The 12,063-nt window shown below is 45.3% G+C and overlaps 1 protein-coding gene across 2 annotated transcripts in view; it reads right to left on the bottom strand.

Annotated features, from left to right (window-relative positions):
- TRAM2 (translocation associated membrane protein 2) overlaps positions 1 to 12,063 on the bottom strand; it is a 78,990-nt gene that overhangs the window by 12,294 nt on the left and 54,633 nt on the right. For both annotated transcript variants that reach the window (XM_041756104.1, XM_041756114.1), the window contains 2 exons: positions 2,350 to 2,459; positions 1,730 to 1,846 (listed from right to left, as the gene is read on the bottom strand). In XM_041756104.1, the coding sequence (XP_041612038.1) occupies positions 1,730 to 1,846; positions 2,350 to 2,459 (227 nt within the window). The remainder of the gene's footprint in view (positions 1 to 1,729; positions 1,847 to 2,349; positions 2,460 to 12,063) is intronic.

Here is a 12,063-nt window from a genome sequence, read left to right as displayed (position 1 = left end):
GACAGTACAGATGGAGGAGATGAGGGCCCAGGGCACCATGGTGCTATTAGGAGTTGGGGTTCACTGGAGCTTTCCAGGGTCCCCCTGGTATCCACTTCCTACTGAAGATGTTGAGCAGGGGAAATGGCCGTCCCCGTAATAAAAGCCTGTCATGAGCTTCCCCAAGTAAAGTGCTACATGCTTCCAGACTAACAAGCATCATCATTTTCAAGCCCTCAATGGCCTGACAGAAGCATAGACAGAGCAACTGGGCATTTAACATTCTGGAAAGGGTGTTTAAGTGACATGGCTTTTGGCCTCCAGAATCTAGCCTAAATGCATCACAGCTCAGGTGGAATGTCTGGGGGTGAGGCAGGAAGGGTATACGTGATCCAGAGATGAGGCAAGGCTTCTTCTGAAAGATCTGAGGCCATTCTGCCTCAAAGCCCCCATGGGCTTCGCAGGCTACAGGAACCAAACACAGAGTGGTTGGCGGAAGAGGTCTGAGATGCAGCGTTACCCAGATCCGAGACGGTCAGGACGTTCACTGCACAATGGCAGGGGGCGCTCTGCAGGTCTTCCCCCCAGGGACAGTGCAACAGGGCAGTCCCTCCTGAGAGGACAAAAGCCTTAGGTCCTGGCATTTAAAACTCCTAATGTTCTGGCTAGGAAAGCTGTTCCATGATTAAATGATGATAGAAACACAAGCAAGATACGAAAGGACATGTTGACTCCTGCTTTCAGGGTATGAATTCTGCATTCAGCTCTGGACTTGGAGTTCCTTAGGATGTGAGAGCTCATCACGATCACTGAAGGAAGAGGAAGCGGGTGAGAGGTCAGTGGAAGATAGGGAAGAGAACTTCTCAAAGATCACAGGGTTACTGAATTTTCCAAGGCTCAGGCCTGTATTTCTCACAGGACAATTCTAGCTCTAGGGAAAGAGACAGGAGGTGCTCCCAGTGGGGGGGTGGGGGGGGTGGGGGGGCTGCTAATTAACATCATGTACCACAGGCCAGGTGTTGTTACGGGTGACCCTCAAAGGGCTGTCCACATTCCTTGCTACAAAGGAATTCTATGCTACCAAGGGCTGCTCGAAATAAGAGTCCTATTGTGTAGAAAGGAGAGGTAGATCAGTTGTCTGGTCCTCCGGACATTCATGGGAATGGCCCAGACTCTCACAGGATTTGATGTGCGGACAGGAGGATTCTGGCCTTACTTGCAAGAGGCCAATGTGGTAAAACGGAAAGTGTGCTAGACCTGAAACCAGACTCCAAAGTCCAAGTGTGGTCCCTGTTGCTCCCAAACCCCGTGACCAGGCAGGCGGACACAGCAAAATTCCATCCTAGATGTCTTCAATCCATTAATATGGGAATCAGAATAAACATAAGCCTCATCCACTGGATGGCATGGGTGGAGGGCCCTGTCAAATGAGGTGGCCCTATGGAGATGTATGGTATCATTACCGTACCATCACAGAATAACAATAATGTGGGTTTATTTTCGGACAAGAAGGCTCTCTCCAGCTACAAAAGAGCATCTATACCCCTTTGGCATAGGTTTATTTAGCCCCTCTCTTACCATGAGGATGCAAAAATAGCTTCAGTTCCAAGAAACTGCTCAAAGTTTTTATAAACTGCTCCTCTTTTCCTTCCCTGCTCAGCCCTGCACGGTTGTTTTATTAGAAATTGGAGAAGAGACGCGAGGCCGGCAGCCGAGGCTCTGAGCTCCAGCAGTCCCCAGGGCCACTCACCGTCACCACCACGTAGAAGCACCATATCACCGAGCTGAGATGAAAGATGACCAGTTGCCCAGATTCGTTGAACTTGCTGTGTTTGACCTTGGAGAGGTGAAGCCGTTTGCTGATTTTCTAAGGAATAAAGAGAATCCTGCATATTAATGTACGCAGGTGGATTGGTAATGGGCAGGCTTCAAACTTCCATTTTCTACCCACGAAAGGGCAGTTTCCTGGCCATGACCCCGGGCTATCCAGCGTAAGCCTGCTGTGTGCGCAGAGCACTCAGTTCAAGGCAAGCATTTTGAGAGAGTGGCAAGATGGAGGTCTTCAGCCTAGGTGTGAAGAAAACATCCCCCAATCAGGCAGCATAGGACAGACCCATAATGATGCTGTCCTGCCATCTCAGGCAGCTCTGCCCTCCATCATAAATGCTGCCGTCCCACATGCTAAGAAGGCTGTAAGAGAGGACAGAAACCACGGTGTGTGGTGGGGGATGTCCAGTTAATAGGACCAATCAAAGTACACAAATAAGAGGAGGCAAAGGGGCCCAGAGCCGCAGCCTCCCCCGAGGTGAGGCCCCACCACCCATGGCATCTCTCCAGCTTCTGATCTCGGGACCCAGACACATCACTCACATCTAAAATGTACTCCTGAACCACAGCATGGAGGATGATGGTGATGAAGACATAGAACAAGATGGTGACCAGGTCCTTCGGCCCATAGTGGTAGTGTACAGTCTCACCGTCTGTGGAGGTAAGAAGAGCCAGGTCAGCATCCCTGGGCTGATGACATGCTGTGGGACCCCAAAATGAAGAGACCTCTGAGGCAGAATGTGCTGCACTACACCCCTAGACAAGGCAGCAAGTTTCTTCCCTAGAATCCTACCCAACCTCTGGACATGGCCTTGGGGAGTGCCAATGGAGAGCATTAAGGGTATACCATGATGACCACCTCCTCTGGCTCTGGGCTGGAGGGCACAGTGGTTAGGAGCTAGGAGAGGAGACAGCAATCTCACGCACACGCTGGCTGTGTGACTATGCAGAAGTGACCGACCTCTCTGAGTCGCAATTTCCTTCTCTGGAGGATGGGACTACAGCCTTCATCAGGGAAGCATGGAGTGATGGGGAGGAGTGTGGACTCAAAGCCTGAGTTTATATCAGAGCTCTGTCATTTCCTATGTGACTTTGGGGTACCTCTCTCTGTGACCTTTCTGTGCTTCAGTTTCCTCATCTATAAAATGAGGGCAACAGCAGTTTCTGTATTGTAGGGTTCCTGTGAGAAGCAGAGGACTTCAATGCAAGTGCTCAGAACTCTAGCATGTCGTAAGTGCAGTATCTGTATTTGTTACTATTTTTGTTGTTGTTGGGCTAGTGTGAGCATCAAGTGAAATAATTTGTATGCAAGATGCTGATCACAGTTGTCTACACCCATGGCAAGCATGCAATAAATGGTTGTTGATTAAAATACTATTTAATAGTAATGAACTAGACAGAACCCCAGGCACAGAAGCCTTGTAAAGCTCTGCGGTGGCAGCCTCGTCTTCCACGGACAGAGGAGCATTTCTACCTTCGTTCCAGTTAGCAGGCTAGGGTTGCAAGGGCTCGTGAACCCAGGCCTGGATCTCTGCTGCTCTGGAAACGGCCCCCCTGACTCGGCCAAGCAGACACACTGGCTGCCTTTCCAGCTGTGCTGCATTCACGCTGAGTCACACACACATGAGTCATCGCTCTCTGCCGGGATGCGTTTACCAGAAGGTAGACTTGGGTCGGTGAGGTTCAGGGTGGCCACAGAATGAAGCAGAACTGACTGGGTCGCTCTGGGGGTCGAGCCACGCCCCCTGCCACCCTGGACTGGGAGAATGGGATGGTCCCTGGCACCGAGCGGCAGGAGGGCAGTGAACATGGGAACTCTGAAGTCAGACAGGCTTTTTCCTTGCCCTCCTCCCCACAAAGATACGCTGTGAATGAGCACTGGGTGTTATATTATATGTTGGCAAATCGAACTCCAATAAAAAAATATACAAAAACAAAAAAACCCCTAAAGACCTGCTCTGTGACGGGCACTGAGCCAGCTGCCGAAGTGTGGACATAAGGGACACTGGCCCAGCTTCAGAGCACACAGACCGGTAAGGAGATGCACAAGTAAACCTGCAATTAGCCTACAGATGGGCACACGGGGCCAAGAGGTAGACAGAGCGCCCCAGCAAGCAATGGCAGGCCAGAGCCCAACACTGGCTGGGGTAGGTGGTGGTGGGGTGTTGCTTAGGGTGAACACGAGGATGTCGAGGATGTCGGGACCTGGCGATCAGCGCAGGTAGTCAAGTGGGGGAGGAGCATCTAGGCAGAGGCAGTGGCATCTGCAAAGGATGCAGAGGATGAGGCTGGGGTGGCCCCTGTGAATGTCTGTGTGCCATGTGAAAGGGGGTGGACTTTATCCTGAAGGCAATACAGACACATTGAAGAATTCAGATTCAACAGGAAAATGATGAAATATAAGTCTGGGGAAGTTTACTCTGGCAGCAGTGAACAGTGTCAGGCCGGGAGGTGAAGACACCAGTCAGAGAGCCAGTGCAGTGATCCACCTAAGGAACCATGAGGCCTGAAGTAAGGCAGGAGGAGAGAGGAGAAGTAGGGAGGAGGACTGTCAGTGAGAGAACGAGCAGCACACAATGACAGGCTCACCTAGGGGCTGAGGGCTTGGGGGGGTGGGGGTGTGCATCAGGCATGGGGGCCGGAGGAGAAGGCACAGGAGGTAGAAGGACAGCTAGGATGACATGTGCCTTGCCTCCTGCAGAGGGAGGACCAAAGGAGACAAACTTGATAGCAGCATATTTTGAAACCAGAAAATAACTAAACACATGCAAAGTTTCATGGAGGCCAGCATTACCAAGCAAAGTAGGATTTATGCTCAACCAAACAAGCATGGTCCAAAAGTAAAGAGAGAACACCTATCAGGGCTTTGGATTATCCTCTTTAAAGCCTATTCAGGGTCACCTGCCATTCTTCACCCCAAACACCATGGTTCCAAAGAGATGTGACCATAGCCTTAGATCCCTCTTGAAACAAGAATGAGTGCATGAATTAATACATTCTTTTGTCCCTTCACTGTTGAGAGCTACATGCATGGTTTTTCATCAAAAATAAACCACGGGCAGGGCTCCATTCTGGGTGCCAGGAGAAGACCGTGAACAAGGTGGGCACAGCCCTGCCTTCTTGGAACTTAGTGGGTGCACAACAAATTCTCACACTAAAAAACCAGAGGCTAAAACTACAACATAGGACAGACCCAGTGGCTCAGCAGTTTAGCGCCGCCTTCAGTCCAGGGTGGGATCCTGGAGACTGGGAATCAAGTCCCATGTCAGGCTCCCTGCATGGAGCCTGCTTCTCCCTCTGCCTGTGTCTCTGCCTCTCTCTCTCTCTCTGTATCTCTCATGAATAAATAAAATCTTTAAAAAACTTTTTTTAATTAAAAAAATTAAAAATAAAACAACACAGCAACAACAACAACAACAAAAACAAACAACCAGATTAAGAAATGGACAAAGAATTTGAATAGATATTTAAAATGTCTATTTTTATTTTATCTTTAAAATGTCTTTTAAAAAAAGACATGTGTATGGACAACAGGTATAGGACAAGGTGCCCACCATCACTATCATTAGGGGAATGGAAATCAAAACCATGATGCCATCTCCCATCCATTAGAATGGCTACAGTTAAAAAGAAAAACACCCAAAATAGGAAATATCAAGTATTGATGGAGACAAATAAATTGGAACTGTAGTACATTGATTGTGGGGAATGTAAAATGGGACCGTCACTGTGGAAAACAGTATGGCAGTTCCTAAAAAATTAAAAATAAACTCAAAGTGGATGAAAGATCTAAAAGATCTGAAGTCATAAAACTCCTAAACAAACAAACACATAGGCAGTAATCTCTTGGACATCAGCCTTAGCAACATTTTTTTGGATATGTCCCCTGAGGTAAGGGAAACAAAAGCAAAAATAAACTATTGGGCCTACTCCAAAATAAAAGGCTTCTGCACAGCATAGGAAACCATCAACAAAACAAAAATGCAACCTACAGAATGGAAGAAGATATTTGCAAATGATATATCCAATAAGGGGTTAATATGCAAAATATATGAAGAATTTATACAAGTCAATACACACACAATAATAATCTGATTTATAATGGGCAGAGGACCTGAATAGACATGTTTCCAAAGAAGACACCCAGATGGCAAAGAAACACATGAAGAGATGCTCAACATCACTCATCATCAGGGAAATGCAAATCAAAACCACAATGAGAGGAATACCTCATGTCTGTCAGAATGGCTAGAGTCGGACAAGAAGTAAGTGTTGGTGATGATGAGGAGAATAGGCACCCTCGTGTACTGTTAGTGGGAATGTAAATTGTTCCAACCACTCTGGAAAACTGTGGAGGTTCCCTCCAAAATTAAAAATAGAAATAGAAATACCATACAATCCAGCAATTCTACTACTATTTACTCAAAGAAAATGAAAACACTCATTCAAAAAGATATACGCACCCCTATGTTTACCGCAGCATTATTAACAATAGCCACATTATGGAAGCAGCCTCAGTGTCCGCTGATAAGATGAATGGATACAGAAGATGTGGTATGCATATAATGGGATATTACTCAGTCATAAAAAAGGAGAAGGATCCTGCCATTTGTGACAACATGGATAGACTTACGGGGTATTGTGCTAAGTGAAGTCAGAGAAATAAAAATACCTTATGATTTCACTTATATGTGGCATATAAAAAACAAAAAACCAGCAACAGACTCCTATATAGAGAGAACTGGTGTTTGCCTGAGGGTGGGAGTGGGGGATGGATGAAATAAGTGAAAGGGATTAAGAGGTACACATTACCAGTTAAAATAAGTCATGGAGATGAAAAGTACAGCATAGGAAACAGAGGCAATAGTGTTGTACTAACATCATATGGTGACAGATGGTGACGACACTTATGGTGATGAGCAAAGCATAATGTACAGAATTATCAAATCACATTATACACCTGAAACTAACATAACATTGTATGTCAAGTATATTTCCATTAAAAAATTAAAAATAGAGTTACCATATGATCCTGCAATTCCACTTCTAGGTATATACTCAAAACAACTGAAAGCAGGATCTCAAAGAAGTATTTGTACGCCCATGTTCACAGCATCGTTTTTCACAATAGCCAAAGGTGGAAATGACCCAGGTGTCTACTGACAGATGGGTAAACTAATTGCAGTATACACACACAGCAGAATATTATTCAGCCTTAAAAGGGAAGGAAATCCTGTCACATGCTATAGCACAGATGAACCTGCAGGACGTGACACTAAGTGAAATGAGCCAATCACAAAACAACAACAACAACAACAACAACAAATACTGTAGCATTCCATCATACAAGGTAGAAGGTGAATGTAGTAAAATTCATGTACCCAAACCAGAATGCTGGGTAGCAGGAGCTGGAGGGGGAGGGGGAGCGGAGTAGGGAGTTGCTGGTTAATAGCTACCAAGTTGTGGTTTTGCAACAACAGGGTTCTGGATATGAGTTGCACAACAACATGAACATATTTAACACTACAGAACTGTACACTTAAAAATGGTTGCAGTGGTAAATTTTATCTTATGTATATTTAAACGTAAAAAATACCACCCATGGCAAGTGCGATAAGAAGTGCTCAGGAGTGGACTGAAGGCTGAAGGGGAGGGAGCAGGGAGCAGAAGCATCGCTCAGAGGGACAATGGCAGACAGTGGCTGGAGGAGGAGACACAGCAGAGCTAGCCAGCCCAGGCTACGGCAGAGACCCCAGGCAGAGGAGGCTGGAACGAAAGGGAAGGAGGTGGGAGCGGGGGTCTGGGAGGGCCACAGCATAACCTGCTCCTCTGAGGCCTTTCTCCTACTATGGTAACAAGTGGTAGCATCCACAAATACTCGAAAGCTGTACTCTGATTCATACACGTTACCTCTGGTGCTTTCCCCTGACCCACTCTCCCCACTTTTGATCAAAACAAAGGAAACTGGTTTGGCTCCTTCTGTTCTCCACAGAGCAAAGGAAGCTAGAACTTTGTGATCTTCCAGGAGACTATCAAGAAATCGATGTTTTTGATATACCTTTTTAGATTTTTGGTTGCTCACTAATGCTTATAAAAATCCTCTCATGGGGCACCTGGGTGGCTCAGTGGTTGAGCATCTGCCTTCAGCTCAGGTCGTGATCCTGGGGTCCTGGGATCAAGCCCTGCATCGGTCTCCCCGCAGGGAGCCTGCTTCTCCCTCTGCCTATGTCTCTGCCTCTCTCTGTGTCTCTCATGAATAAATACAATCTAAATTTAAGAACCTTAAAAAAAAATCCTCTCACTAACCAAGTTGGAGCTCCTGCCCTTGAAGGACTGCCCTGTCTTGCATGAGCTCTCAAAAAAGAAAGCAATAATCTGGCAGTAACCTATTATATAGTTTTTCAGAAAAGTCACTTGCAGCACATCTCTGAGAGAGCTCAGAGAGGCCACCCTAGTCACAAATCATAGCAAAATGCTTACAGGTACCAGGTGGACAACCAAATGAGCAAATCAGCCCAGGTCTCATAAGTTCAAACCTTTCAGCACAGAGGTCTGCTGCATTACACAGGTAACATCTCCACTTCCACAGTATGCCTCCTGCAGATTTTCTTTAAACATAGTGCCCCTATGTTTACTGGGGCACTTTTCTTGGTCTATTGTTCACATTTCTACCTTGAGAGAGGGATAAGTTTAAGAAATAACTACTTTCTTATAAAGAAGACATGGTATAAACATACAACAGAGTATTACTCAGCCATCAAAAAGAAGGAAATCTTGCCATTTGCAATGATGCGGATGGAACTAGAGGGTACTTAGCTAAGTGAAATAAGTCAGTCAGAGAAAGACAAATACCATATGATTTCATTCATATGTGGAATTTGATGCAAGAAACCAGATGAACCTATGGGAGGTAGGGAAAGAAAAAAAGGAGAGAGGGAAACAAGCCATAAGACACTCTTACTGATAGAACACAAACTAAGGATTGCTGGAGGGGAGGTGGTTGGGGGATGGGCTAGATGAGTGATGGGGACTTAGGAGGGCACCTGTTCTGCTGCACACTGGGTGTTATATATAAGTGCTGAGTCACTGAATTCTACTCTAGAAACCAATACTGCACTGTATATTCACTAACTAAAATTAGATCTAAAAAAAAGAGTTCTCAGCACAAGAAAAAAAGAAATATCCACTTTCCACCTTACTAGAAAGCAAACAGTTAAAACTGGAACACACAGTAACTGACAGGTAGTGTCACAGAGGGGGGAGTATGACAGTGGGAGGCTGCAGACCCTGTGTCCCCCGGAGGTGATGAGAGAGTGGGGAAGTTATTCCTCAGAGACTGTGGCTATGGGAGGGGTGCAGCCCAGTGTGGCTGGATTCCTGATATTCCAGACACAAAGAGACATTTTTTACATGAAATCATCTGATTTTAAAATATTATTTGGTCATCAGAAAGGATGAATTTACATTTACAATGATGTGAATGGAACCTGAGGGTATTGTGCTGAGTGTCAGTGTCAACTGGAGAAAGACAATCATCATATGGTCTCACTCATATGTAGAATATAATAAATAGTGAAAGGGACCATAAGGGAAGGGGGAAACTGAGCAGGGTAAAAGAAGAGAGGAAGATAAACCATAAGAGACTCCTAACTCTGGGAAACAAACAAAGGGTTGCAGAAGGGGAGGTGGATGGGAGGATGGGGTAACTGGGTGATTGGCACACTAAGGAGAGCACATGATGAGATATACACTGGGTTTTTACTATATGCTAGCAAACTGAATTTAAATTTTAAAAAATCAAAAAATAATAAAATAGAAAAAATACTGGGGACTAATCTGCGATTTCAAAAAAATACTTTATGGGCCAATACCAGACTGGCCAAAGAACATAGATCTGCAGGCCATCTCTGACCATGAGCCACCAATATGTAGCCTCCAGCCTACATGATCCTGACACCTCCCTTCCTACACACCCCCACAGAGTAGGTCAATATGCCCTTCTGTAGGCTTTCATCTGGCTTTGGAAGAAAGCACCTTCAGTAATGATCTTCCAACTGTAGATGAGTTATTCATCTCCCATCAAATGTGGCATTTGCTTGGCTTACCTCTGATCACAGTTTCAAAAGAGAGCTAGAATTATCGATATGAGCCTTGGCTGTTTTGACCACCTCTGTCAGCAGCTGTCCCTCGGCAGAAGAAATATTCTTACGGACATCCTGTTTTGCTTCCTATGACTAAGAGGCACATTCCTGTTTCCTTTGGTGTCACCTGTAAGTAGCTTCTCTTGTCTGCCTTATGTGTTCCCATCTCATCTGGGTACTCCCACATGGTCTCGCACTTCCTCCTTGTATACTTGAGCTGACTGGTGGCCACCTGCAGCCATCCTGCCCATCTTTCAGATCCTTAGAGTCTAGGCATTTGCCAACAAGACTTGTATCTTTGTGTGAAAAGCTGGCCGCTCAAAGAGCATCACTGCACAACCTGGCTGTCTCTTGGTTCTTGATGCCTTTCCTAATGCCTGCACATCCAGACTGACAAAACTTCTGCTGGTTTCTGTGCATATGGCCAACTCTGTTTCCATGTTATTTTGAAGTTGTAAAAGAAGAACTCAGGGGTGCCTGGGTGGCTCAGTTGGTTGAGTCTGCCTTTAGCTCAGGTGATGATCCTGGGATCAAGCCCATGTTGGGCTCCCTGCTCAGTGGGGAGCCTGCTTCTCCTTCTCCCCACCCCCTGCTCATGCTCTCTCATGCTCGCTTGCTCTCTCAAATAAATAACCTTTAAAAAAATAAAAAATAAAAGAAGAATTTAGATATGAAAAAAAAACGCCACAATCAAAATCAAGAGGCAAAATGATCATTCAATGTGGGTGATCCCAATGTGGGGCTTAATCCCAGAACTCTAGGATCACGCCCTGAGCTAAAGGCAGACACTCAACCACTGAGCCACTCAGGTGTCCCAGAACGAAGAGCTCTAATCTTGCTAATATGTAAAGAGCACCCAGCATTTGAAGCTGGGTGAGATAAAAAGATCAAAACTGCAACAGAAAAATGGGCAAAGGGATAAGAACAGACCATTCACAGAGAAAGGATACAAGGCCTTTATGCATTTAAAAAGATGCTCAACCCTATGCAGAACAGAAATGCAAATTAAAACTACAGTGAGCTACCAGTTCATACCTATCAGATTGGCAAAAATCCAAAGCTTGACAATATACTCAGGCTCTGTTTCACACTGTTGATGGGAATGCAAAATGGACCCCCTCTTTGGAAGGGCAATTTGGCAATTTCTATTGAGATTACAAGTGTATCAACCCTTTGATGTGGCAACTCCACTTCTGGGAATTTATCTTCTAGTAATACCTGCCATGTTCAAAATGACATGCGTACAAGGTTATGCACCACAGTACTGTTTTTAACAATAAAGTAATGGCAGCAATCCAAGTTGTTTTCATCTATTGGGGCCTAGTTAAGTAGATGATGGTTCCAAGGCACTGGAGCACTCAGACTGCGGCTGTGGACCAGCAACGCCAGCATCACCTGTAAGCTCCAAAATGAATGCTGGTGCAGATCTACCCCAGGCCTGTTGGGTCAGAAAATGCCAGGGATGGCCCAGGACTTCACATTTAATGACATCTCCAGGTGGTTCTGATGCACACCGAAATTTAAGAAGTATTGACATAAACAATGGAGCTCTTTTTAAAAATAAGAAACAAAGATCAAGAATGGGGGAAACTAATCAGGAGATTAAGAAAGCAGAATAATGGTGGCTTGGGAAGGGGTATTGGCTAGGAGGAAGCTGGGAGCACCATATCTTGATCTAGGGGATGGTGGCATGGGTGTGCACCTATGTACAAATGCACATGCTGTACCCCTAAAGAACATGTGTGTTTCGCTGCATGTGCTATACCCCAATACATTTGTGAAGAAAACAATGAAGCTCTCCACATGTTGACGTGGAAAGGTATCTGGGATGAATTACTTTAGTGGGGGAAAAAAAGTATAGAACATACAGTATTCTACTGGTTATAGGAGGAAAAAGAGAAAAGAAACGTGTATTTGTGTGTGCATAAAGAAATAGTAGAAGGTGAGAGGAGAAATCCAGGAAGGGCACATAGGAAACAACAGGGACTATCCACAGGGGATGCAGGTGTCAAAGGAAGAGAGTTCAAGGTAGGAACAAAACTGTCACACTGACTTTTCTGGACAGGTTAATGTATTTTCTAGTTAAAAAATAATCTTTAAGTAACTAAATGTTCAA

Source organism: Vulpes lagopus, chromosome 1, assembly GCF_018345385.1.
Source record: "Vulpes lagopus strain Blue_001 chromosome 1, ASM1834538v1, whole genome shotgun sequence".
In the NCBI taxonomy this organism is placed as follows: domain Eukaryota; kingdom Metazoa; phylum Chordata; class Mammalia; order Carnivora; family Canidae; genus Vulpes; species Vulpes lagopus.
The sequence above is the reverse complement of the archived record's forward strand: the minus strand, read 5'-3'. Positions and strand labels throughout refer to the sequence as shown.